This window comes from Dipodomys merriami, unplaced genomic scaffold (genome assembly GCF_024711535.1).
Source record: "Dipodomys merriami isolate MVZ:Mamm:240054 unplaced genomic scaffold, mDipMer1.0.p SCAF_11, whole genome shotgun sequence".
Taxonomy (NCBI): domain Eukaryota; kingdom Metazoa; phylum Chordata; class Mammalia; order Rodentia; family Heteromyidae; genus Dipodomys; species Dipodomys merriami.
This window is the reverse complement of record NW_027202382.1, coordinates 42,681,724-42,708,993: the sequence shown is the minus strand read 5'-3', so window position 1 is coordinate 42,708,993 and position 27,270 is coordinate 42,681,724. Positions and strand designations below refer to the sequence as shown.

At 52.3% G+C, this 27,270-nt stretch overlaps 1 protein-coding gene across 5 annotated transcripts in view; it reads left to right on the top strand.

The window, feature by feature from the left end:
* The window catches only part of Sh2d3c (SH2 domain containing 3C), a 41,031-nt gene extending 14,272 nt beyond the window's left edge, over positions 1-26,759 (top strand). For 4 of the 5 annotated variants that reach the window (XM_070014110.1, XM_070014116.1, XM_070014103.1 and 1 more), the window contains 10 exons: positions 5,004-5,043; positions 13,241-13,369; positions 14,591-15,045; positions 16,382-16,506; positions 18,572-19,107; positions 21,958-22,073; positions 23,462-23,633; positions 24,047-24,158; positions 24,466-24,672; positions 26,164-26,759. In XM_070014110.1, the coding sequence (XP_069870211.1) occupies positions 5,004-5,043; positions 13,241-13,369; positions 14,591-15,045; positions 16,382-16,506; positions 18,572-19,107; positions 21,958-22,073; positions 23,462-23,633; positions 24,047-24,158; positions 24,466-24,672; positions 26,164-26,339 (2,068 nt within the window). In that variant the 3' untranslated portion in view covers positions 26,340-26,759. Of the gene's footprint in view, positions 1-5,003; positions 5,044-8,696; positions 8,797-13,240; positions 13,370-14,590; positions 15,046-16,381; positions 16,507-18,571; positions 19,108-21,957; positions 22,074-23,461; positions 23,634-24,046; positions 24,159-24,465; positions 24,673-26,163 lie in introns of those variants that run through there. The other variant, XM_070014120.1, reaches the window with a different exon arrangement.
* The last annotated feature ends 511 nt before the right edge of the window (positions 26,760-27,270 follow it).

Below are 27,270 nucleotides of genomic sequence, written 5' to 3'. Positions count from 1 at the left end.
AGAAAAGTGGGGCCTCTAGCTCTAGCTCACACCGCAGGGATGCCCCCCTTGGGCTGCTGGATAGCAGGTTCTGAGCTCTGAGTCTCAGGGTGCGATTCTGGTGGGGTCAGCACCCTCAGCTCTGTCCTCCTCTGGGCCAGCGCCCTTTCCTCCACCCCAGCTGCGGGGAGGCCTGAGGGTGCCACCCAGTGGAGGGCAGGGCTGTGTCTGGCTTGCTGGAGCCCATCTTAGGGGGCTGGAGAGGGACTGAAGCTCAGAACCTTCCCTGTGGAGACTCCTAGGCTGGGTCTGGGAGGGACTGTCCACGCTGGACCTGAAGCCAAAGGCAGCTACTGCAGCTGGTGGGAAGCAGAGTGAAGGAGTGACATCTCAGTTTCCCAGGAGGGGCAGATGGGACATATCCGCTGGTGGAGGAGCTCCACACGGGACATGGATCCTTGCACCCTTCCTTGTCACGCGAGCTCATGGTGCCCCAGTGCAAGAGGTTCCCCACATACCCATTTCACAGATGCAGAAGTTGAGCCTCAAGAGGAAGTGGGTGGGTGGGGTTGGAGAAAGCTGAGAAGCAGGATGCAGAGGCTGGGGTGTCTCTGCTCCAAGTTCTGAGGGGCTGAGAGAGGGCAGACTTGCAGAGGGCAAGGTCACCCCTGTGAAGGAAAGCCAGAAGGGAGCTGGGGAGCCGCCTCTCCCCCCCCCAAAATGTCTTGGAGATACTCAATATGTAGTATCAGTTATCACAGCAAATCAGTTAATTCAAGCAATTAAAGGGGTTGGTTATTTAAATAATTAATGTGGCTGATTAATGAGCCTGAGGTAGCTCAATTGTCACTATTAGTAATTAATTTCAACACTCATATCAGAGGGGAAGTGTGTCTTTTAAGTCCATAAAATGAGAAAATAATTAGTTAATTAATGGAGTAGATACTTGAAAATAAATGGTGGCGCCTGTGGCTCATGACTGTAATCCTAGCTACAGGAGGCTGAGATCTGAGGATCGCAGTTCCAAGGCAGCCTGGGCAGGAAAGTCTGTGAGACTCTAATCTCCAATTAACCACCAGAAAACCAGAAATGGCACGGTGACTCAAGTGGTAGAGAACTACCCTTGAGCGAGAAAGCTCAGGGATAGTGCCCAGGCCCCTAGTTCAAGCCCCAGGACCAAATTAAATAAATCAATAGATGCTTTGATTCTTGGTTTTGGATCATTACAGGGTAAGAGAGAATGTTCTAGAACTCTCCAAGACAACTGGCAGCTGAAGGCTGAGTAACAATTACCTTGGCCATATGAAAGAGAGAAGGGTCTAGGCAGAGGGAATAGTGTCATGTGCAAAGGTCCTGAGAAGTCTGAGAAGGTTCTAGTACAAGGGAACAGTGAGTAGAGAGAGGAGGCCCAAGACAGAAGGATTAAGACTTTGTCCTCAGGATGGTTGGGGCTGCTGTGAATGAATGTCATTCCCTCAAAGAAAAATGTAGAGGGCTTGGGATAGAGTTCGTGACAGAGCACTCGCTCTTTTTGATCAAGCCTAGCATGCTACCTCTTGAGCCACAGCTCCACTTCTGGCTTTTCTGCTGCTTAATTGGAGATAAGAGTCTCATGGCCCTTCTTGCCTAGGGTGGCTTTGAACCGAGATCCTGAGATCTCAGCCTCCTGAGTAGACAGGCTTAGAGGCGTGATGATAGATTTTAAGTAGTCATGATCACTTTATGTTTGGGTAATCTCCAAGTGACTGGATTGAAACTCCCTGGCCTAGACCTCTGCCCTGAACATGCTCATTGGCTCTGGCTACCACCCATGCTGGCTGCAGAGGCCGGAGTCCCATCCCCAAGGCAGTGCTCCTGCCCCAGAGCCTGAGGGGAAGTGGACAGGAAGCAGAAGGAAGCGCTGGGTGGATCCCAGTGTCCTGGCCAGTGTGTTCCCAGCAATAGGAGGATTTCCGGTCATGAATGTCCGGAAGTGATGGGATAAGACACCTCACCCGGGAAGGGTAGATGGAAGGCTCCTCCTCCACCCCACTCCCCCTGCTAGGGGGCCCAGAGGACCCAGAAGACCTTGGAAGTCTACTGTTGCCAGGCTGCAGCTTGAGGGACGAGGATTAGACAGCAGGAAGGCTGCTTATGCCAGAACCAGGAGCAGCTATCAGACAACCAGCTTCTCAGGGAGGGGCTCCCGGACTCAGGAGCTGGAGGAACCTACAACTTTTTACCTAGTTTTGAATATTAAATTCCTGCCGGGCACCGGTGGCTCATGCCTGTAATCCTAGCTACTCAGGAGGATCGAGGTTCAAAGCCAGCCCAGGCAGTAAAGTCCATGAACTCTGATCTCCAATAAACCACTAGAAAACTGGAAGTGGTGTTGTGGTTCAAGTGGTAGAGCGCTTGCCTTGAGCTGAAGAGCTAAGGGACAGCACCCAGGCCCAGAGTTCAAGCCCCACAACTGACCAAAAAAAAAAAATCCTTCCCTGCCCATTTTGCAGATGGGAAGACAGGCCCTTCCTAGCTACAGAGAACAAGGACCATGTGAAGATCTGGGCAAGAATATTCGAAGTGAGGGGGGCAGGGGGAGGATGGGAAGGAGATGGGAAGGGGAAACAAAGGAGGAGGCTACAATGCTTGATAAGAAATGTACTCATTATCTTGCCCATGTAATTATAATCCCTCTGAACAGTATTTTCACACACAAAAAAAGAATATTCGAAGTGAAAAAATTTAAGTGTGTATAAAGGCCCTGTGGCAGGCAGGAATAGGTTGGCAGAGGTCAGGGAAGCTGAGGCAGAATGAGGGACAGGGTGATGGAATGAGACATTGGAGCATGTGGGACCTTATAGGTTAGGCTACATGGTTTACGCCTATTTACTGGCATAATAGTGGTTCTCCCTTTACTCTCACAAGGGAGAAAAGTTCTGATTTGGATGATAAGTTACATTGCAGTGGAAGAGAGTGCAAACTTTGTTCTTCAAGAAATGAGAGGGCTGGGGACATGACTCAGTGGTAGAGCAATTACCTTGCACATCTAGGCTCTGGGATTTGATCCTCAGCACTTGGGAGGATATTGTATCAGTGGCGCACATCCGTAATCACACTTACTCAGAAAGCTGAGATCTGAGGATCATGGTTCAAAGCCAGTCCAGGCAGAAGGTCCATGAGACTTTTATCTCTAATTAGCCACAAAAAGCCAGAAGTAGCCAAGTGCTGGTGGCTCATGCCTGTAATCCTAGCTACTCAAGAGGTTGAGATCTACGGACCTAAGGATTGTGGTTCAAAGCCAGCCCAGACAGGAAAAGCCATGAAACTCTCATCTCCGATAAACCAGCAGAAAACCACAAGTGGCTCAAGTGGTAAAACGCTAGCCTTGAGCTGAAGGACAGCGCCCAGGTCAAGAGTTCAAGCCCCATGACTGACAAAAAAAAAAAAAAAAAGCCAGAAGTAGAGCTGTAGCTCAAATGGTAGAGCACTGGCCTTGAGCACAAAAACTCAGGGATAGTGCCCAGTCCCAGAATGTAAGCCCCAGGACCAGCAAAAAAAGAAAGAAAGAAAGAAAGGAAAAGAAAGAAGGAAGAAAGGAAGGAAGAAAGAAAGAAAAAAGAAAGAAAGAAAGACAGACAGAAAGACAGAAAGAGAAGAGGAAAAAGAAAAAAAAAGAATTTAAGCCAGATGTGGTAGCACATACCTGTTGTCCCAGCTATACGAGAGGCTGAGAGGGAGGATCACTTGAGCCTAGGAGCTCAAGACCAGCCTGGAAAACATAACAAGACTCTGTCTCAAGAAAAAAAAAGGAAGGAAGAAAGGAATAAACCAGGTTCTGGTGGCTGACACTTGTAATGTTAACTACTTTGGAGGCTGAGCTCTGAGGATCTTTGTTAGAAGCCAGCCCAGTCAGACAAATCCATGAGACTCTTACCTCCAGTTAGCCAAAAGTCAGAACCGGAGGTGTGGCTCAAGTGGTACAGTGCCAGCCTTAAGCAAAAGTGCATACAAGACCCTGAGCTCAAGTTCTAGTACCAGTACACATACACACACACACACACACACACACACACACACATACACACACACAAAAGAGAGATCTGGGTGCCATCTTTGGCTTTGGTTGAAACCTTAGGTGCTGTCTGGTGGCAGAGCAGAAGCTGCTGGGTGTGAGGAGCGGGTGGTGGGAGCTAGCCAGGAAAAGGCTGCCTAGTGCTACCCCAGAGAAGCAGGGCAGGCTGGGCCAGGGAGGTAGACACAGGAGAAAAGTAGCTGAGATCCATTCTGAAAGGACAGGGGCGGATCTTCTGGTGGACTGGCTATGGCGTGGGAGCCAAGCAGGAGGCACAAGAAGGATGGGGCTGACTTCAGCTGAGCCCCGGGGAAGAGAGGGTGGGAGAATGCACAGCTCTGCTGTACGTGACAAGCAGAGCACCAGGACTGCGCTACTGGGCCATGGTGTGGAAGCGGTGGGCCAAGTTACATCAGTGGAGAGAGCAGTGATTAAGGCTGTGACTAGGGCAGTGGCTCCGAGTGGCCCTCATGAGGGAGGGAGGTTGGATTGACAGCCGCCTCCAGCCCTCAGCCAGTGCAGACTCCATCCCTGCTGCCCTGAAGGCAGAGGGAGCTGTGACTAGGTAGGAGCAGGGGCTTGTGCTGGGCAGGGGGAGGGGGCTGAGGCCCCCAGTGTTGAGAGTCAGGGGTGTGGGCTGGGAGCAGGGACAGGACGGGAGGGCAGCAGGGAGGAAGGGAAGAACCTGGACAGCATCGCGTCCTGAGCTTGCTGGCTCAGCAGCTGGTGGTCCTCACTGTCTGAGTCCTCCACCACTTGAGGAGGCCAAGGCCGCCATTGTTCTTGGCTTTACAGACAGAACGCAGGCTAGGAGAGGTGAGAGCATTTCTCCAGTGATGCATAGCTCTGGGGTAGAGGGCAGCCAGGCTGGTAGACTCCAGGAAGTCCAGGGATGAGGCTTTGGGGATGCGGGAGGGGGGGGGAGGGCAGTGCTAGGACTGGGGTCTCATCTCTTTTCTCTTTGTTCCAGGGCTGCTGGAGAGCCTGAGGCTGCTGGAGACTATGTGAAGGTAGGAAGGACTCAAGGGGTTAGGCGTGGGTTAGGGGACACTGGAGGGCTCAGAGCCTCATTAGGAGGGGCTGTCCCCAAGGGGACAGGGTCAGGGGTCAGGCAGCACTTGGGTCTGGTTTCACTCTGAGCAGCTTCTGTCTGCTGTTCCCTGCTGGCCTCAAGCTCAGACCAGACCCCACCCACCTGCCAGCAGCTGGGCTGGGAGGGGACAGGAGTGAGGAGCAACTTAGATCTTCAGCATGGTGTATGGGTATGGGGTGGGGGTGGGGGATGTGCACAATGCATGCTTATCAAGCTTATTTATTTAAGTTTTAATGTATTCTCATGTTACTAGAGATTGAATCCAGGTCTAAAAGTCTACTGCTTCAGCCACACACCAGCCCTTCATTTGTTTGAGACACTACTTCCAAACGAAGTGGGCGTGTGTGTGTGTGGGGGGGGGACAGAGCCTGAGCTAGTGCTCTACCACTTTGAACCATGGCACCACTTCCATTTTTCTGGTGGTTGGAGATAAGAGACTGTCTGGGCTGGCTTTGAAGTGTGATCCTCAGATCTCAGCCTCCTACATAGCTAGGATTACAAGCATGAACCATTGCTGCGCGGCCTAAGTGAAGTGTGTTTGATTTAGTGGTAACATTAATAATTCTAAATAACATTTTGAGTATCTGTTATATGCAGGTGTCATGCTGCTACTGGGCACTGTGTGTGTGTGTGTGTGTGTGTGTGCATGCGCGCGCACGCGCACGCGTGGCACACGCATGTCAGACCTGGGGCTTGAACTCAGCCTAGGTGCTGTCTCTGAGCTTTTTTTGCTCAAGGCTAGTGCTCTACAACTTGAGCCAGACTCCAGTCTTAATTAAAGATAAGAGTCTCACAGGACTTTCCTACCTCAGCTGGCTTTAAACTTCAATGCTCAAATCTCAGCCTCTGGAGTAGCTAGGATTATAGGTGTGAGCTCCCAGCACCTGAGTTTTAGTCCCGGATCTGTGACTGAACTTGGGCTGTGTCCTTCACCTCTCTGAGCCTCAGTGTGTGCTCATGTGTCTGAGGACCACCTTGTATGCAGCAGGGCAGGCTGGCAGGTCTCCTGTACCCAGGGACATTCATCTCATCACCCTAATTGTTGATGATGATGTGCAAGGCTGCCTCTACTATGGTCAGAGGAAAAGAGGCCATGACTCTCAGCCGGGGAGCTGGGAGAAGGCCAAGGAAGGTTTTCTGCAGGGGAAAGCATTGAAGCCAGGCCACTGCAGTCGGCCAGTAATATTCCCTGTCACCTCTCCATGAGAGAGCAGCTGGGTAGAGATGGGCTGGAGGGTAGTCCGGGCAGAGCCAGTCAGAAGGCAAGCTAGGGGCACCTCAGAAGTCAGCCTGATCCTCCTGAGCTCAAGGGAGGGAGCTTGAGAGACCCAAGCAAGGGGAATGGGACATCAGGGCAAGATTCAGTACCCAGCTTATCCTGGCTGTCTGGCAAGGTAGTGAGACATTGAAAGGTTGTTAGGTATCTATTTCTCCCTTTAGTTTATGGAGTTTAAAACATGAATATGTGTGTATGTGTGCCAGTACTGGGGCATGAACTTGGCCAGTACTCTATTACTTAAGCCTCCTGGAAGAAGTCTCTTGGACTTAGGCTGGGAATGTGGCTTAGTTATAAAGTGCTTGCCTAGCATGCTTGAAGCCCTGGGTTCGATTCCTCAGCACCACCTAAACAGAAAAAGTTGGAAGTGGCACTGTGGCTCAAGTATTAGCCTCTAGCAAAAGAAACTCAGGGACAGTGCCCAGACCCTGAGTTCAAGCCTCAGGACTGGGGAAAAAAAGAAGTCTCTTGGACTTGTCTGCCTGGGTTGACTTTGAATTATGATCCTCAGATCTCAGCCTCCTCAGTAGCTAGGATTACAATGTGTGAGCCGCTGAAGCCCAGCTATAAAAAAATTATGTATGTGCGTGCGTGCACACATGTGCACATGTACGTATGCATGTGCATTCTGGGACTTGAACTCAAACCTAGAGTGCTCTCCTTTAGCTTTTCAAGGCTGGTACTCTACCATTTGAATCACAGCTCTATTTCTGGCTTTTTGTAGGTTACTTGGAGATAAGAGTCTCTCAAGACTTTTCCTGCCTCATCTGGCTTCAAAACTTGATCCTCAAATCTCAGCTTCCTAAGTAGCTAGGATTACAGGAGCCTGGAAAAATGCTGATTTTTCAAAACATCCTGTAATACTTGCTCACTGGAGCTGATTAAGCAATCCCCAAAGGCTACAGTCAAAGGAATATTAGTTTTATTTTTGAAGCACCCAGTGAAGGGTGGCATTCTCGGGCTTATGAATGTACCTTGGCTGGCTAGAAGGGCTTATCTTGGAAGAGGCAGCTTCTAGAAGACTCCGAAGTTCCCAAGCCATGATACAAATGCTTAGATCTGAAGGCAAGAATTCTAAAATTCCAAGACCATACTCAGGAGCTTCAGGCATATTTACAGAAAATAACAGGGACACCAGAAAGGTAGACTCACCTGCCTGAGATCACACAGCCTGAGGGAAGGATTTGGATGCCGGGTCTGACTGATGTTGAATCAGCAATGATACTCATTGTAGCTATGATTCTAGGATTAAAAAAAAAAAAGTCCAGATTTTGAAAAATGGCAACTGCTTACTTGAGCACTTACTTCATGCTGGTAACAGTCATGCATCAGCTCAGACAGCTCTTACAAAGTTCTGAAAGGAAAAGCCCGAGGTTGTTTCTCTGCTTAAAATTCCCAGTGGAACTGGGCCCCAGTGGCTCACACCTGTAATCCTAGGCTGGGAGATGAGGATCACTGTTTTAAGCCAGCCCTGGAAGGGCAGAGAAGTCCACGAGACTCATCTCCAACTAACCAACAAAAATGCAAGTGGAGGCCTGGCTTAAGTGGTAGAGTATCAGCCTTGAGCAAAAGAAGCTCAGAGATAACACGCAGGCCCTGAGTTCAAACCCCGGTATTGGTGCACTGCACCCCCCCCCACACACACACCATAAATAAAAGCAAAAAGTTCTGCAAGGTTCAGCACAGATCTTCACTGCATTTTCCAGCTGTGTTCCCTGCCGGTCCAGGGCTCCCTGGGTTGGGGAGACCATGAGTTTAGGGAGAGGCAGATGACCTCAGCATGGCCCCCCAAACCATTGAGCCTGACCTCCTGTCAGCCCAACGCCTTGTTCCTGTGACTCTCCCCGGCCACAGCGGATTCTGCAAACGCACACAGGGATTTTTCCAGCTTTAGATAAGATTTGACGAAGCTGGGGGCGCTCGGGGGTCCGTGGGCAGCGGGCAGGTAGCGACCCCTGCCCCGGCCCACCTCGGCCCTCCTCAGCCCTAGCTGGGTCCTCCGTCCCGCGCCTGGGCTCCAGGCAGCCGTGCGCTGCGGGGCTGGGAAGGGGGGCGGGAGGGGGCGGGGGGCTGGGCGCAGGGGGCGGGCAGAGGGAGGAACAATGGCCCCCTCCCCTCGCCGGCGGGAGGGTGGGGTCTCCCCGCCCCGCCTCCGCTCCTCCCCCGACCAGGCGATGAGGTAATCGCGCCGCGGAGAGGCACGCGCCGCGCCGCCGGTGCCCAGCAGCTCGGTCCCCACGCCCCTGGATCCCCGCGCCCCTGCCCGGCCGGCCGCCCCCCGCGCGCCCCGGGGGCCCCGGCCCCGGCCCCGCCATGACCGAGCGGTGCAGCCTGTGGAGCGCCCTGTCCGCCGCCGCCTGCTGCTTCTACCGCGGCTCCTTCGTGCAGGTGCAGGTGAGGGGCGGCTCCGGGCTGGGACCCTCTGGCCGCAGTGCCCGGGTCTGAGATCCCTGGGATCGCAGCCCCGCGCAGCCCCCCGGGCCGGGCCGGGCCGGACCGGGGGTGGTGGGCCGAGGCTGGAGGCGGGGTCCCCATCCTCACCTCGGGATGCCCAGATGCCCCGACCCGGGGGCTGGGGTTCGGCCGCCACTCCCCGGAGGCCGGCCCTGGCGGGTCTGGTCTTGCCTCCCTGTCCTCCTCCTCAGGAGGCAGCGGCAGAGCTCGGACGCGGTCCTGGGAAGGGGTCCTCCAGCGGGCGCTCGGGTCCCGGCGGCTGACCCCGGCAGCCCCGCTCCCCATTGTACCGCGGGGGTCCGAGGCTGAGTGCGGGGGGCGGAACTAGCAAGGGGCTCTGCGGGTGCTGCGGTGGGGACCAGGGACGCCCCACACCTTGTCCCCTCAAGGTGGGCTTAGGACGCGGGTCCCAACCCGGCTGCTGGGCAGCGCCGGACGGCTCGGCGGTGAGGGGGTTAAACGGAAGGGGGCGGAGGGGGTCCGACCCCGCCTCTCCACCAGCAGCTCCCGGGGACGGCTCTGCCTGGGCTCGGGACCCCTAAGGGAGCTCCAGGGAGGTGGCTGGAGACGGGCTGTCGGGAAGGGACCAGGGCTTTGCCCGGGGGTGCCTGCGCCCCCCGCCTCTCTGGCCCCAGGGAGACACGGGTGGGTGGGTGCAGCTCTCTGCGCCCCTCGCTCGCACGCGCTCCTAGCCTGGCTGAATGACAGCCGCCGGCCTCCGAGCGCAGCATCCCCGCGCCGGCCAATCAGGAGCGCGCAGGCTGAGGCGGTGAGGTCATCTCTGGCCAATGGCAGTGCACACAGCCCAGGGATGCAGCAACGGAGCCCCAGCCTCCCCGCCCCTCCCCACCAACTCCTGGGAGCCGGGGACCCTGAGGACGAGGGTGAGGTGGAGGGCAGAGGGGCCCCAGGGCTTGCCACGGTCAGGTGTGTGGATTAATCTGGTTCGCCCCCTACTCCTAAATTCTGAACACTGAGGAAAGACTGGAACCACAGCCCAGTCTCCCAGTACTGCTATAGACCCGGCTACTGGGGCCCCGACAGGAAGTGACTGGCTCAAGGTCACACAGTGGCAGATTCTTAGGGCTCTTGGCCTCATCCCCTTGGCATCCTATCCCTCTAGCTCCAGCATGGAACTGGGGGAAGTTCCCGTTGTGTACTCTTTGTTAAGAAGAACCCCGAGAAACTCTTTTCTAGCTCCTTGTTCGGGGTGTCCCCAGTTTTATTCTTCCCAGGAGCTGAGGAGGAAGGTTCAGGCTGTTCATAAGCACTTTGGACTTAGAGGGAGGGGAACAGGGACCCTCAAGAATAGAAGCCTCTTGGAGATGTATGGATATCTGAGAAATGAACCAATTTCAGCTAAGCCTTGGCTGATCGTGTTCAGCTGTGGGCAGAGGATGTGCAGAATTCCCCTCCTCAGGCCCAGCCTTTCCCCTGAGCACCTGTACAAGCCACCCACTCCTACCATCTGTCCACAGAACTCTGCCTGCTCCTTGAAGCCCACATTTTCACGGGCCCATTGCCAAATGGCTTTTGTGCCAAACTTATCCCCCCCCAAAGAAGATTCTAGCATCTTCCTAGATCTCTGTGGTTCCTTGGTGCTCTTTCCTCACACCCCTTCAGTGTCCACACAGATATCTCTAGCAGCCCCTGCCCTGCCTTCCCCTGCTATTTCCTGAAGACACAAAGCTATGCTTCACCGTAGACAGGAGCTGACCCAACTTTCAGCATCCTTTTGTGTGTCTGCTGTGACCTCAGGGATTTCCAGCTCTCCAGGAAGCCCCCAACCCTGCCGCACCTGCCCCTGCCACTCACAACTCCTTTGAAGCTTCTCATTCTCCTCACTCTACCCCTGGTCCTTGACTTTGTCTGCAGGGTCCTAACTTCTTCCATCCAGCTCTTCCCTGCCCACCTGCCCTCCCTTGTGCTTTTGCTTGGATTTGCTGATCCTCTTTGTGCTTAGTAGAAACATCCTCTCTTTTGGGGAGGGAGCCCCTGACTCTGCTCTGACTGGGAAGGAGGGAGGCCCTCAGTGAATCCCTAAACATTTAGAAACCTGGGGTTCAGTGTCACTATCTTTATGGGCATCCCAAAAGGCCAAAGGACCATCCTAGTTGCCTTGGGCCTCAGCCGCAGCCCAGAACCTGAGGTGGAGCTAGTCATGAGAGAGTAGAAGAGTCTAGAAATATTAGGAGCTGGAATCATGGTGTCCAGGGAGAGTGCCAATCAGGGTAGCCAGGCAACATGGGGGCGGAGCCACTGAATGAGGACCTGAGATGAGTGGCAGGTCTGAGGAGGTTGGGCGTGGTGCACAGGATGCTTGGTCTCTGGGGAGGAGAGGTGTTGGGAAGAGACTCAGCTTCTTTCCCTGGCCTGTCCTCTTCTATCTTTTGGATCTCTTTCCTAGAGCAGCCATTTTTTGAGGCCTGGAGTTGGAGGAACAGAAAGGTCGGCATCCTTTACATTCTCACAGTGATGAGGGTGTCCAAGTGCAAGCTGCCCTGTTCTGAATGTCCTGGCTGTGGAGTGAGGCAGGCCTTATCCTTGCAGCCATTTTCCTGAGGAAGAACTCAAGGCCCAGATGACTCACATGACACAGTCAGCCAGGGTCAGGCTGGACTGTATGGTGGGGGTGTGCCTCACGGTGGGGCTCCCTTCTCCTGACAGTATGTAGGAGCCCTCTGGGATTGGATGACCTCTAGTCGCAGGCCACGTAACCAGGAAACCATGGGCAGGAGGGAAGATCACACCGTGGGCATTTTCTTCAATGCTGGGCTTCCCAGCTGAGCTGTAGTTTCCAAATTTGGTGAGGGTCCCTTGAGTTGGAAAGGGGCACGGGCCTGGGGAAGTGAGATGCACGATGACCACATCTGTGCAGCCCCCTGCTCCTGAGCATGGCTGCCTCCCACCCTTGCACTGGGCAGCCCACCTTCCAGAATGAATTCTAGGCTATCTGGCTGTCTGTGTCCATACCTGAGCTTCTAGTACCTGTGCCTCCCCTTCCAGACTCACCTGTAGAAATCTCCTTCCCCTTATTTTAAGATCAAGGTGGTGGTCAAGCACTCATCACTCATCCCTGAAATCCTAGCGACTCACGAGGCTGAGATCTGAGTATCAAGGTTGAGAGTCAGCCCAGGCAGGAAAGTCTGTGAGACTCTTATCTCTAATTAACCAACAGAAAACCAGAAGTAGAGCTGTGGTGCAAAGTGGTAGAGTTCTAGCCTTGAGCAAAAAGAGAGAGGGACAATACTCAGGCTTGGAGTTTAAGCCCCATAACACTCTTCCTCCCTCTCCCTTACACACACACACACACACACACACACACACACACACACACACACACACACACACACACACACACACACACACACACACACACACACACACACACACACACACACACACACACACACACACACACACACACACACCAGAGTTCAAGCCCAGGCTTCTGGCCTATGCTCCCTGCCTGGCTTAGACTTAACCACCTCCTTTAGAAGAGCTTCAAGCTCTGCCGCTGTCCAGCTCCATGGTGCTGACTACACCCAGCTCAGATGCTGCTGTTGTCTGGCTGGGAACACAGTCTGAAAGCTTTAGGGGAAACAGTTGAGATTTTTGACGTTTCTTTCTTCCAGCTGGGACAGGTATCCATGGGTAAGGCCATTTCTGGCAGGTCTCTAGTGCTCCAGCATTCTAGGGCAGAAGTTTACATGGGGTAGAGTGAAGTCAAGAGGGAGGGAAGAGTGCTTTAGTTGTGACTCTGGTAACAGCGCCTGTTTAGCAAGTACTAGGCCTTGAGTATCACCAAAAATAAGAGGAAGGAGAAAGGGGGGCTTTGCTCGGCACTGCTGACTCACTCCTATCATTCTAGTTATTTAGGAGGCTGAGATCTGATCTCAGTTCCAAGCAAGTTTGAGCAGACAAATTCAAGAGACTTTTTTTCAGGGTGCCAGTCCTGGAGCTTGAACTCAGGGCCTGGGCACTGTCCCTGAGGCTCTTTTGCTCAAGGCTAGTGCTCTACCACTTGAGCCATAGCACCACTTCTGGCTTTTTCTGTGTATGTGATACTGAGGAATCACACCCAGGGCTTCATGCATGCTAGGCAAACACATTACCACTGAGTCACCTTCCCAGTCCTCCAAGAGACTTTTATCTCAATTAACTAGCAAAAAGCCAGAGGTCAAGCAGTGGCTCAAGTTTGTATAGCACCAGCCTTCTTTTTTCTGGTCCTGGGGCTTGAACTCGGGGCCTGGGCACTGTCCCTGAGCCTCTTTGTGCTCAAGGCTAGCTCTCTACCACTTGAGCCACAGTGCTACTCATAAACATAATACACACTGAAAAGAGAGCTTTGACTCAATGCTAACTCTTGCTGTTTCCTGTCCAGTTCTCCAAGGAGAAGTATATCCTCGACTCTTCACCAGAGAAACTGCACAAGGAGCTAGAGGAAGAACTGAAGCTCAGCAGCACAGACCTCCGCAGCCATGCCTGGTACCACGGCCGTATCCCCCGAGAGGTGAGCAGGCCCTTGGGTTGGAACCACAGCTTTGCCTAGACCCTTCCACATACCTCAGCCAGCCCCAGCCCCTGGCTCCAGTCACCACATAGGTTTTGATCTGTTCCTTGATAGTTTTAGTTCAAGAGGGATGGGATTAATTACAGCTTTGCAGTTTGGGGCTGTGTGACCTTGAAAGAGTTGCTTCACATCTCTGAGCCCTAATGTCCTCATCTATACCATAAAGAGTGATACTAGTAATGGCCCTAAGGATTATTGGAAGAGTAAATGAAATAATTCAAAGTGCCTAACATAAGGTCTAACTCTGGTGACTCAATGAATATTATTGTTATGACTTATTATAACTTGTTATTCTATTATTATTGGTCTATATACATCAGCCTCTTGGGGGTTTGTTAGTGGGTATCTGTCTTTGGACTACCCAGTTTGTTTGTTTGTTTGTTTTTGTCAGTTGTGGGACTTGAATTCTGGGCCTGGATGCTGTCCCTCAGCTCTTCAGCTCAAGGCGAAAGCTGTTGAGCCACAGCACCACGTCTGGTTTTCTAGTGGTTTATTGGAGATAAGAGTCTCACAGACTTTCTTGCCAGGCTGGCTTTGAACCATGCACGATCCTCAGATCTCAGCCTCCTGAGTAGCTAGAATTACAGGCATACCACCGGTGCCTGGCTGAACTACTCAGTTTTGATGGGTTACCTGATCCTTTTGTCATCCACACTGTATTTTGGCCAAACACTTGCCCTACCAGGCCCTGGGCTAAAAAAGGTGGTGGCTTTCCTGCAGGGCTGGGGGCTCTGGGTGGATGCTGAGAAGCAGGCCTACAGTCAGAGCCTGGGGAGAGAAGTATACAAGTGGAGAGCTGCACAAAGAGCAGTCTGGCCCTGAGGCGGCCCCTGGGGGTGGGGGTGGGCTGGGGCAGACTCACTAGAGGAAGCAGCTTGAGGCAGATACAGAGGCTGAGAGTGAAGAGATAGGTCTGAGCCCTGGGTCTCTGTGCTATCCAGTCAGGGCCTCACGCCTTCCCATTCATGAATCTCCTGTCCCAGACATAGTCCTGGCTGAGTGGTGCTATCCCTGACCCCAGGCTTTAGATGTCAGTTTTCTGGATCGTCTACATTCTGGGTGTGGCCTTGCATCCCCTGTAACCCTTTGGTGGTCCCTGTAGCCTGGATCTGGCCCTCTTCTATCCCTGTTACCCTCCAGCCTCCCTGTGTCTCCCCACAGGTCTCTGAAACCCTGGTACAGCGCAATGGTGACTTCCTCATCCGGGACTCGCTCACCAGCCTGGGGGACTACGTGCTCACGTGCCGCTGGCGCAACCAAGCCTTGCACTTCAAGATCAACAAGGTGGTGGTGAAGGCTGGCGAGAGCTACACCCACATTCAGTACCTGTTTGAGCAGGAGAGCTTCGACCACGTGCCTGCCCTGGTGCGGTACCATGTGGGCAGCCGCAAGGCTGTGTCTGAGCAGAGCGGGGCCATCATCTACTGCCCAGTCAACCGCACCTTCCCACTGCGCTACCTCGAGGCCAGCTACGGCCTGGGCCAGGGCGGTGGCAAGGCTGCCAGCCCCGCCAGCCCCTCCAGCTCCAAAGGCAGCCACATGAAACGGCGCAGTGTCACCATGACTGATGGGCTCACCGCCGACAAGGTCACGCGCAGTGACGGCTGCCCCACCAGGTCAGCTGGGCTCCATCGGCCCATTTGTCCATGAGAGGCTGGGTATGCATGCTAGGACTGGGGCTTGAACTCAGGACCAGGATGTTCTTCCTTAGCTTTTGTGCTCAAGGCTGGCATTCTACCACTTGAGTCACACCTCCACATCTAACTTTTTACTGGCTCAGTGGAGATAAGAATCTCACAGACTTTCTTGCCTGGGCTGACTTCAAACTCTGATCTCAGCTTACTAAGTAGCTAGGACTGCAGGCGTGAGCCACCAGTGCCTGGCTCAGAAATGTGTTCATGATACCTGTTTGTTCCTGCAGCCGGGTAAGATCAAGCTCAAACCCAGGAAAGGGTGGAACAGCTAATATTTTCAGGGAGCCTACTGCCCCAGCTCTGTGTTGACTCTTACTGCCTGGGAGCGGGGAGACCTGTCCAGCCCCTACTTTTAGCTGTAGAGGAAGGCTTACACAGGGGAAGCCAACAGCTGGAGTGTAGCAGCATTCAGATTTGAACCCAGAACTTGCAGACTCTAAAGCCTGTTCTCTTCATTTTTGCAAACAGCTTCCCTGGCTCTTTGCAGACAGGGTCACTGTCTCATGTTCCCAGCATTGGGCAGGCCTTCATCTCCATCTCCCTGAGCTCTAGGGTTGGGTGCCACCAGCCAAGGACTTGATGGATAGGTAGGCTGGCAGCGGTACGCTTGGCTTGTGATGTCAGGATCTGCAGGCCACACTCACTCTCGTGCTGAGATATCCAGAGTCTGTGGAGACTGCTGGAGCAGCAAGGGGGCGCCATTTTGGTGGGTCTGGCTGCCTTAGATGCCCCACCCTTCCTGGCTAGCCCCAAACTCCAGGCCCTTCTCTCGAGTTTTCTGAGCAAGGATCCTAGGAAAGGGAAGGTTGTGGACTGAGCAAAGGCTTCTGCCCCCACAGGGGATAGTGTACCTCCCGAGCCTGGAGCGTGGATACAATTCTCCAATTTGCACAAAGGCACCTTGTGCGAGGAACAGCAGAGTTCTGGCTGAGGAGCCTGATGGGCTCTGTGGGGTGTGTCCACCCTTGTCTTGGCTTTGTGAGAGAAGGCGGATTGGGATGCAGAAAGAGAGCAGGGAAATATGGGGGGAGGATACCAACTAGAACCCCCCGGGCAGTGCCAGCTGACCCCCGCTGTCCTGCTGCACCTTCCTCCCCTAGCTCTTAGGTTTTGTACCTGGCCATTGAGAGATAGAATCTGACAATTCCCAAGCCTTTTCTGCTTCTGAAGTTCGGAGGGCAGAGGAGAGGCTGGGGGTCCCAGGAGCGGGCTGAGACCTCTGACCTCTGCTCCTACTCATGGCAATGTCTCCCCCTAGCACGTCCCTGCCACACCCCCGGGAGTCCATCCGCAACTGTGCCCTCAGCATGGACCAGATTCCTGACCTGCACTCGCCCCTGTCCCCCATCTCCGAGAGCCCCAGCTCCCCAGCCTACAGCACTGGTAAGAACAACAAAGAGGGGGGCAGACAGCGGGGCTGTCGCTGGGGATCTGTTACCCAGATGTCATCATGTCATCATGTGCTCTGTCCTCCAGAACCTTCTGGTAGAATGGCTGATGTGTTCATTCAGCCTCATTCATCAGGCCTCTGTTAACCACCAGACACTGCATGAAGTGGGCTTCTGGTGTGTGTGAGTGTGTGTATGTGTCAGCCACCTGAAGCGACCCTCAGCTCCTCCCACCCCCCAGCCAGTTCTGCTGCACTGATTGGTTAGGACTCTGCCAACTTAATGCAGCCTTTGCTACAAAGGGCTGGCTCAAGCCAGGTTGGCTGGGCCTTGTGTTTATTTATCTATTTTTGTGCCAGTATCGGGGCTGGAACTTAGAGCCTTGTATTCTTGCTCGGCTTCCTTACTTATGGCTGGCACTCTTACTACTTGGACCATGCTTCCAGTCCAGCATTTTGCTGGTTAACTGGAGATGGAATCCTGAGAACTTTTCTGCCTAGACTGGCTTCAAACCAAGATCCTCTAAGTCTCAGCCTCCTGAGCTCATTGGGAGCCACCCGCCCACAAATTATTTATTTATTTCTGTACCTGTACTAAAACTTAAACTCAGGGCCTAGACATTGTGTCTTAGCTTTTTTGGTTCAAGCCTGCCACTTTACCACTTGAGTCACAGCTCTACTTCTGGCTTTTTGGTGGTTTGTTGAAGAGTCTCACAGTCTGCCTAGTTGGCTTTGAACCATGATCCTCAGATCTCAGCCTCTTGAATAACTAGATTACAGGTGTGAGCCACCAGTGCCTGGCTCTTGTTTTTGTTTGTGTTTGAGGCAGAGTCTGCTATGTATCTCAGACTGGCCTTGAATTTTAGATCCTTCTGCCTTAGCCTTCTGTCAGGATTACAGCCATGTACCACCATGCCCAGCTTTACTTTTGTTTGTTATTGTTGTTGTTTATTTTTCTCTCACCACTGAAGACTGACCCTCTGGCTTCACATATGCTAGGCAAGCACTAAGTCACTGAACTGTATCACCCTGTTAAAAATGGTTTGGTTTTGTTCTTTGTTTTTTGCTGGTCTTAGGACTTTCATTCTGTTTTCTTGCTCATCACTTGAACTATGCCTCTAGGCCCCACCTCTACCCCTAGTTTATTTATTTATTTAATTTATTATTATTATTTTTTGGGGTCCGGTCATGGGGCCTGGGCACTGTCCCTCAGCTCTTCAGCTCAAGGCTAGCGCTCTACCACTTGAGCCACAGCACCACTTCCGGCTTTTTTTTTCTGCTTAGGTGGTGCTGAGGAATCGAACCCAGGGCCTCGAGCATGCAAGGCAAGCGCTCTACCACTGAGCCGCCTTCCCAGCCCCTATTTATTTGTTTTTGATATAGGGTCTCATCAGATTGTTTAGGCTGGCCTTGAACTTGTGCTCTTTGTGCCTTAGCCTCCCAAGGACTGGGATTACAGGAGTGAACCACAAACCCATCTTGCTTCTGATTTTTTGGTTTGTTTTTGCCAGTCATGGGGCTTGAACTCAGGACCTAGGCACTGTCCCTAAGCTTCTTTTCCTCAAGGCTAGCACTCTACCACTTGAGCCACAGTGCCACTTCTGGCTTTTTCTGTTTATGTGGTACTGAGGAATCAAACGCAGGGCTTTGTGCATGCTAGGCAAGCATTGTACCACTATTGCTTCTGATATTTGAGGATGGTTTTATTGTGTTTTGACCAGTAGGCCACATGACACATAGCCAGTAAACCATGATTGCTGGTACATTGAAACATGATGACACAGGATGTAATGAACTCTACAAGTGCTTAGCTTCCTGGGGCCTCCTGCGAGCAGTTCAGTGGCTCCCCAGGCTTCAGTGGCCGGATGGCAGGGGGATGCCAGCCCCTGCCGCCCTGGGCCTTGCAGCGTATCACTGAAGGCCAGTCAGTCTGCCAGAGCGTGGTGGGACTGCTCACTACCATGCGCAGTAGTAGAACCTATTCTGTGGCAAACAGGGATGGGGGGACTGTACTTTGTGGGGAGACTGTGGTAATCAATCTTCTCTTGCTCCTTTCTGCAGTAACCCGTGTCCACGCTACCCCTGCAGTCCCTTCTGCCACAGCTTTGCCTGCTTCCCCTGCCATCCGCCGCTCCAGTGAGCCCCAACTATGTCCTGGAAGTGCTCAGAAGCCCTCTGGGGAATTAGACAAGGGCTCTCATGCCAGCCCCTCGCATACCCTCAGCAAGGCCTCCCCGTCACCATCCCTCAGCAGCTACAGTGACCCGGACTCTGGCCACTACTGCCAACTTCAGCCGCCTGCCCGTGGCAGCCGAGACTGGGCAGCGGTGGGCACCTCCAGTCAGCAGGCCAGGAGCTACGGGGAGAGGCTAAAGGAGCCATCGGAAAATGGGGCCTCTGAGGGGGACTGGGGCAAGCCCTTCACAGTCCCCGTTGTGGAATCCAGCTCTTCCTTCAACCCAGCCACCTTCCAGTCCCTTCTGATTCCCAAAGACAACCGGCCACTGGAGGTGGGCCTTCTGCGCAAGGTCAAGGAGCTGCTGGCAGAGGTGGACGCCCGGACGCTGGCCCGGCATGTCACCAAGGTTGACTGCCTGGTAGGTGGAGGGTGTGCGCTGGGGTGGGGACAGCACCTTGGTCCTCTGGGTTTAGGACTAGGAATCAAGTGGTAAGGGACTGGCTTCCAGATGCCCAGGTCTAGTGAGGTAAGAAGGTTCCATAGCTAGCCTGTACCTGCTCTGTGACTTGGCTGGTCATTTTGTTACTCTGGATCTCTTATTTTCTCCTTAAAAGAAATGCTACTGGGAGCTGGTCGCCAGTGGCTCATTCCTGTAATCCTTAGCTACTCAGGAGGCTGAGATCTGAGCATCGCAGTTCAAAGCCAGCCCAGGCAGGAAAGTCTGTGAGACTCTTATCTCCAATAAACCACTAGAAAACCAGAAATGGCGCTATGACTCAAGCAGTAGAGTGCTCGCCTTGAGCTGAAGAGTGCAGTGACAGTACCCAAGCCCAGAGTTCAAGCCCCATGACCAGAAGGAGGAGGAGGAGGAGGAGGAGGAAGAAATGCTACTGGGCATCAATGGCTCACAGATGTAATCCTAGCTACTCTGGAGGCTGAGATCTGAGGATCACAGTTCAAAACCAATCTGGGCAAACAAATCCAAGAGACTCTTATCTCCAATTAATCACTAAAAAGCTGGAAGTAGAAGTGTGGCTCAAGTGATAGATAATCAGCCTTCAGCAAAAAAGCTAAGAGAGGGAGAATCCTGAGTTCAAGTTAAAAAAAAAAACAACACAAAAAAACCAAGGGGATGGGAATGTGGCTTAGTGGTAGAGTGCTTGCCTAGCATGCACAAAGCCCTGGTTTCAATTCCTCAGTACCACATACACAGAAAAAGCTGGAAGTGGCACTGTGGCTCAAGTGCTAGCTTTGAACAAAAGAAGCTCAGGGACAGAGCCCAGGCCCTGAGTTCAAGCCCCAGGAATGGCCAAAAAATAAATAAAAACACAAACAACAGTCCTGGGGCATGGCTCAAGTGGCAGAGTGGCTGCATTGTAAGCACGATGCTCTAAGCTCAGACTTCAATGCTACCAAAAAATTAAAAAATCAAAAGACAAGTCCAGGTACGGAGGCTTGTACCTATAAGCCAGCTACTTAAGAGACAGAGGCAAAGTTGGGCGCTGGTGGCTCACGCCTGTAATCCTAGCTACTCAGGAGGCTGAGATCTGAGGATCTCGGTTCAAAGCCAGCCCAGGCAGGAGAGACCATGAGACTCCTATCTCCAATAAACCACCAGAAAACCGGAAGTGGCGCTGTAGCTCAAGTGGTAGAGCCCTAACCTTGAACTGAAGAGCTGAGGGACAGTGCCCAGGCCCAGAGTTCAAGTCCCATGACCGACAAAAAAAAAAAAAAAAGAGAGACAGAGGCAGGAAGATTGTAGTTTGAATCTAGCTTGTGCAAAAGTGTAATCCCCTATCTGAAAAATAAAAGCAAAAAGAACAAGGGTTTGATTGCTTGCCAATAAGTGTGAGGCCCTGAATGAAATCCTCAAGCACAGCAAAACAAAACAAAATAATAACAACAAAGGGAGACTCAAGCAGGGCATTACTACTTTGAGACTAGCTTAGGCTATGGAATAAGTTTGAGACCAGACTGGACCACTGAGGAAGGCTATCTCTCTCTTTCTCTCTCTCTCTCTTTTTTTTTTTTTTTTGGTCTGTCATGGGGCTTGAATTCTGGGCCTGGGCACTGTCCCTTAACTCTTCAGCTCAAGGCTATACCACTTGACCCACAGCGCCACTTCTGGCTTTTTCTGTTTATGTGGTGCTGAGGAATTGAACCCAAAGCCTCATGTATGTGAGGCAAGTACTCTACCACCGAGCCACCTTCCCAGCCCGACTATCTCATTTTTTTTAAAGGCACAAACCAAGATATTCTTATATCCTCCAGGTGTCAGTATGGCACAAGAACTTGGCAGTCCTGAGACCTGGTGGAGTTTGGCACTGGGATGGGGTGTGGGATATCCCCAGTGCCCTGGCCAGCCTGCTCAAAGTTAGTGGTCTGCTCCAGGAAGCCGGACTCCCTGCCCCCACGCCCTCTAGTGGACAAAAAAGCAAAATACTTTCTCAGCCCATACATTGTCAATGCCAGGGCCTTTGCTAAGCAGGAAGTGACTTTGGTCCTCTAAGGACCCCAGTTTTATCTGTACTCCAGTTTCTCCTTCTGTGGTTTGGGGTGCCCACACTGGTCTAAGAGCTCAGAAATGAGAAGAAAAAAAAAGAAGACAAGGCAGGGATGTCTCTCCATGTCTAGCCTTGGGCAGGAAGGGAGATCCCTGGGTTCTAGCCCCATGTGTGACATTGGGCAAGTCCGTTCCCTCCCTGAGCCTCAGGTTTGCCCTGTTTTTTGTTTTTTTGTTTTTTTTTTTTTGTACACACAAAAAAAGTCCCAGTTCTGGGGCTTGAACTCAGGGCCTGGGAGATGTCCTTTAGCTTCTTTGCTCAAGGCTAGCACTCTACCACTTGAGCCCCAGCTCACTTCTAGCTTTTTTGGTGCTTAGTTTGAGTCTCATAGATTTTCCTGGCTGGCTTCAAACTGTGATCCTCAGATCTCAGCTTCCTGAGTAGCTAGGATTACAGGTGCAAGCCACTAGTGCCTGGCTGCCCTCTTGAATAAGGGAATTTTAGTCCTTGGTCTTAAAGTGAGTATTTAACATGTCAGGCACCTCTGAGGCTTTTCTGTTGTCCCCATTTCACAGATGGGCAAACTGAGGCTCATTTAGAAAGGTAGTCACTTGCTTTGTGTCAGAAGGTTAGTAGAAGTGCTAGAATTCAAACCTGACATCCCAGCCTGGCTACCCTCTTAGGAAATAAAAACCTCTCTGACTCCCAGATGGCTTGGACCAACCCTGACAGGAAATTAATCAGCCCTCTGGGCGTCCTTGCAGGTTGCTAGGATACTGGGCGTTACCAAGGAGATGCAGACCCTAATGGGAGTCCGTTGGGGCATGGAGCTGCTTACCCTCCCCCATGGCCGGCAGCTACGACTAGACCTGCTGGAAAGGTAAGGCAAGGCAAGCACCTGCTGTTAGTGGCTAGCATTTAAGGAAGAAACCCTGGGCTGCCTCGGTTTCCTTGGCTGTGGCGGTGTGTCTCCCAGCCAGTCTCCCAATCGAGCCCTGCTAAAGTTTGGCTACGCTTTATCCCATTGACCAATCACATCTCATTCAACTCAAAGCAATCTGGTATCTCCAAGACTTTATCTTTTATCTCTAGTTTCTCTTTTTGCATCCATTTTCTGTCAGCTTTGGTCCCGCCCACAATTCCCAATTCCTGACCTACTCATCCCCCTTTTTATTTTTTGGTGCTGGTTCTAGGCTTGAACTCAGGCCAGACCTTCTTCATTCAAGGTTGGCACTCTACAACTTGAGACACAGCTCCACGTTTTGATGGTTAATGGGAGATAAGAATCTCAGACTTGGGGCTGGGAAGGTGGCTCAGTGGTAGAACGCTTGCCTTGCATGCTTGAGGCCCTGGGTTCGATTCCTCAGCACCACATAAGCAAAAAGAAAAAAGCTGGCAGTGGTACTGTGGCTCAAGTGGTAGAGCACTAGCCTTGAGCTGAAGAGCTGAGGGACAGCGCCCAGGCCCAGAGTCCAGGCCCCACGACCGGACCAAAAAAAAAAACAAAAAAAGAATCTCAGACTTTTCTGCCCAGGCTGGCTTCGAACTGTGATGTCCAGATCTCAGCTTCCAAAGCATTTTTTTTTTGGGGGGGGGGCAGTCCTGGGGCTTGAACTCAGGGCCTGGGCACTGTCCCTGAGCTTCTTTTGCTCAAGGCTAGCACTCTACCACTTGAGCCACAGCACCACTTCCAGCCTTTTCTGTTTATGTGGTACTGAGGAATCGAACCCAGGGTTTCATGCATGCTAACAGATCTCAGCTTCCTAAGTAACTATATGATCATATGATCACAGGAGTGAGCCACCAGCACCAGGCTTGTTCAGCCTTTTCTTTTGTTCAATCTTAAAATAGCTCTCCGGACTGGGAAGGTGGCTCAGTGGTGGAGTGCGTGCCTAGCATGCATGAAGCCCTGGGTTCGATTCCTCAGTACCACATACACAGAAAAAGCCAGAAGTGGCGCTGTGGCTCAAGTGGTAGAGTGCTAGCCTTGAGCACAGAGAGGCTTAGGGGACAGTGCGCAGGCCCTGAGTTCAAGCCCCAGGACTGGCAAAATAAAAATAAAAATCCAAAAAGACCCACCACCAACTCTCCACGAGGAGCTTCACTGGACAGTCATAAGCCCCACCCCTTGAGCGTCCTTGTCCCTCCTCTAACTTTTTCTGACCAATCAAAAGCCACGCCTCTGGCCACGCCTCCTAATCTTTCTAACCCATCACAACCTCTCTCCCTGACCTTGACCCCGCCCCTCTCCCCATGCTCCCTCCACAGGTTCCACACCATGTCCATCATGCTGGCAGTGGACATCCTGGGCTGCACAGGCTCGGCGGAGGAGCGGGCGGCGCTGCTGCACAAAACCATCCAGCTGGCGGCCGAGCTTAGAGGCACCATGGGCAACATGTTCAGCTTCGCGGCGGTTATGAGCGCCTTGGACATGGCCCAGGTACGGGGTCCCACTCCAGTATCTGGAAGAGCCCTGGGGCGTGTTCCTTGGGGTTGGCTCTGTGTGGGAACAGGAAAAGGTTTGCGATTTCTAGGCATTTGAGGGCTGGGGAGGGGGGCGTGGCTCAAGTGACAGAGCCACTGCCTGGCGAGCCACTCGCTCCCCCTAGAAATGTTGGAGACAGAGGAGAATCGAGTTTTCCAAGTATTGACCAAGACCAATTTCTTTCTTCCCTTCCCTGGGCCTCAGTTTCTCCACATTTAAGACGAATGAGGCGCACTCTGAGTTAAAATGACTTCCATTTAGTGATTAGTAAACTATCACACCTAGGTGGTGACTGAGCGGGGCGGCCTGTGCCAGCCGCCCTGGCGGGCTGTTGCCCTGGCTGGACTCTCACAGTCTGGTCTCCCCAGATTTCCCGGCTGGAGCAGACATGGGTGACACTGCGACAGCGGCACACGGAGGGTGCTCTCCTATATGAGAAGAAGCTGAAACCTTTTCTCAAGAGCCTTAACGAGGGCAAAGGTAACCACCCTCCTTACTGTGTGGCCTTAGACGCTCCCAGCACTCTGGGCTAGCAGACTCTCCCGGTGTGGATCATGAAGAGGGCTTGATGGAGTTCACTCTCTAAATAGGTGTAAGCCATGCCCAACTCTAGGCTTAGCCCTGGTGGAGTTTATTTATAAAATGGAAAAGGAAGAGTCCATCCCAGTAGCCAGGATCCCTTGGGGCTTGATCTGGGCCCTCAGGCAGGTCCATTTTCTCCCGCCCCTCAGCTTCAGGCCTGCAGGGTCTCTAATCACTTAACCATTGTCCTCCCCTCCCCCCACAGAAGGCCCTCCACTGAGCAACACCACTTTCCCCCACATCCTGCCACTCATCAGTCTGCTGGAGTGTGACTCAGCCCCTGCTGAGGGCCCCGAGCCCTGGGGCAGCACGGAGCATGGTGTGGAGGTGGTTCTGGCTCACCTCGAGGCCGCTCGCACAGTGGCACACCACGGAGGCCTCTACCACACCAACGCTGAAGTCAAGCTGCAGGGTGAGTGGCCATGACATCTTCGGGATCCTGCTCTCCTCCAGTGTATCGCCTTCCTCCAAGCATTATCCAATTTCTTATCCCTCTGCCCTGCCTTCTCTCCTGACTCCTTTCTCTCGCCCCCTACCTCAACAAGCAGTTGTTAGTTGAACTGTCAGGTGAGGTGTCAGTCATGATGCAGAGCAACTTAGCTGCATGTCTGAGCTTTGCTGGACCTCCGTATTCTCATCTGTGAAGTGGGCATCTGATAGGCCTGCTTCCAAGGTGGTTTGTAAAGGTGCCCAGCCCAGGCCCTGCTATGGAGAGACCTGCTCAGTCATCAAGGAGTTCAATCTGGCGGGACACAGAACTCCTTCTCTGGAAAGGTGCAGAGAGAAAGTGGCTTGACACTGTCTCTCATTTACTTTCATCAGTAAATTCAAGCCACAAAAGTCCACTGGAGACAGAAATTACAATAGAGCAAAAATAAGAGTTAAGCCAGGTATTGGTGACTCATGTCTGTAATCCTAGCTACTTGGGGAGGATGAGATCAGAGGACTGAGGTTCTAAGCCAGCTCAAGCAGAAAAGTCTGTGAGACTTTTTTTTTGGGGGGGGGGTCCAGTCGTAGGGCCTGAACTCTGGGCCTGGGCATTGTCCCTCAGCTCTTCAGCTCAAGGCTAGTGCTCTACCACTTGAGCCACAGCGCCACTTCTGGCTTTTTTATTTTTGCTTATGTGGTGCTGAGGAATCGAACTCAGGGCCTCATGCATGCAAGGCAATCGCTCTACCACTGAGCCACCTTCCCAGCCCCTCTGTGAGACTTTTATTTCCAATTAAGTACCAAAATGTTGGAAGTGGGACTGTGGCTCAAGTAGTAACACACAGTTACCCAGAAGTAAATATTCTGGGATATTCTGTTATATTTTTTCATACTTTCTTCTTTAGAGAGCATATATATAAATTGGAAAATGTGTATATGTTTCTTTAAAAATGGAGCTTATAGAAAAATATAAGTCAAGAAAGGAAAGGGGTTGCGGTGAAGGAAAGTAGAAGAAAATGAAGGAAAGGGTAATAAGTTTGACAAGATAGGTACTTATTACCTTACTTAGGTAACTGTAACCCCTCTATACATCACCTAGACAATAAAAAATTAAAAAAGAAAGGAAAAAAGAAAGATCTTCTATGATCTCCCAAAATATTAACATGAATATGTTCTTTTTTAAGGGCTGAGGATGTAGTTCTGTAGTAGAGCAGTTGCCTGGCATGCAGGAAGCCCTGGGTTCCATCGCCAGCAACGCTTGCACACAATTATTGTCTAGTCTTTTAAAAACTGTATGTTACAGATAGTTGAAGAAAGACTGGATGTTAGTTTGTATAGTCATGTTCATCCACAGACTGAATTTCGGCAGAACGAGGGAAGGGAGCCTAGGAGTGGGATCCCTGGAGTCTGTGGGAGCCCGAGCCTCCCCAGCCAGAAGTTGTTCCCTGACCCTGTACCCACCTCCTCCTTTCAGGGTTCCAGGCCCGGCCAGAGCTCCTGGAGGTGTTCAGCACCGAGTTCCAGATGCGCCTCCTCTGGGGCAGCCAAGGTGCCACCAGCAGCCAGGCCCGACGGTATGAGAAATTCGACAAGGTCCTCACTGCGCTGTCCCACAAGTTGGAGCCTGCAGTCCGATCCAGCGAGCTGTGACGCTCAGCCACCTTTCCCCTCTGCAGCCTCAGGCAAACGGGGGGGTGAGCAGAGGCCTTTTCCCCAGAGCACCCCAGGGACACTGTGATCAGCCCAAGAATGTTCTGGGTTCAACTCCAGGACCTCCTTGCACCTCCAGGGTCCTGTGTGGACTCTTAGCTCTGCCTCTTGGACATACCCTTCTGAGCCTTCAGGAAGGACAGGATCCCCTAGCCCCCCACCAGCTTCTGTGGTCCCCGCTTTCTGCGAGGTTCCCCGTGTTTGAGCCATGGGAAGGCTCCACACCTCTTCCCTCTTCTCCAGGCATCTGCACACTGGCACCAAGGCCTCCATCTTGCTACTGTAAATAAGTCCGTTCTGTAAATAGATGTACAGAAGCCATGCTTTTTCTTTCATACAATAAACTTTTATGACTCTTTCTTCTGTTGCTCAAGGGGCTGCAAGGAAGAAAGGAGCACTCTTTCTCAGGTAAAAGGTAGAAAACTTGGGCTTAGTAGAAGGACTCAAATGATGGAGTGCCTGCCTAGCCAGCATGAGGCCCAGACCTCAAACCCTAGTATCACCAGAAAAAAAAAGATGAAAAAGTATTCAACAAATACCTGGGTTCCACAGACCAGATTATGCCAAGAGCCAGGGTCATGGTAGGTATGATCCCCAGGCCTTCTCCTGAAGAGCTCAAAGGGCAGGGGTGGGAAGACAGCCAATTCAACCCACTGGGAGAACTGGCTTACCCTTTTCTCCTCTTGACTCATGCCTGCCCCAGGAAGCCACAGCACTGGTTCTCACATACACAACCCAAAAGCTGAGATGTTTTTGGTGGAAGCACTCTTGGAAATCTTGGATCCCAAATGTGCTGTGGAAAAACAGATCTGGGGAGAGAAGGGACGTTTCCCAGGTCACAATGGGAGGTCGTGAAGGCTAATACAACCTG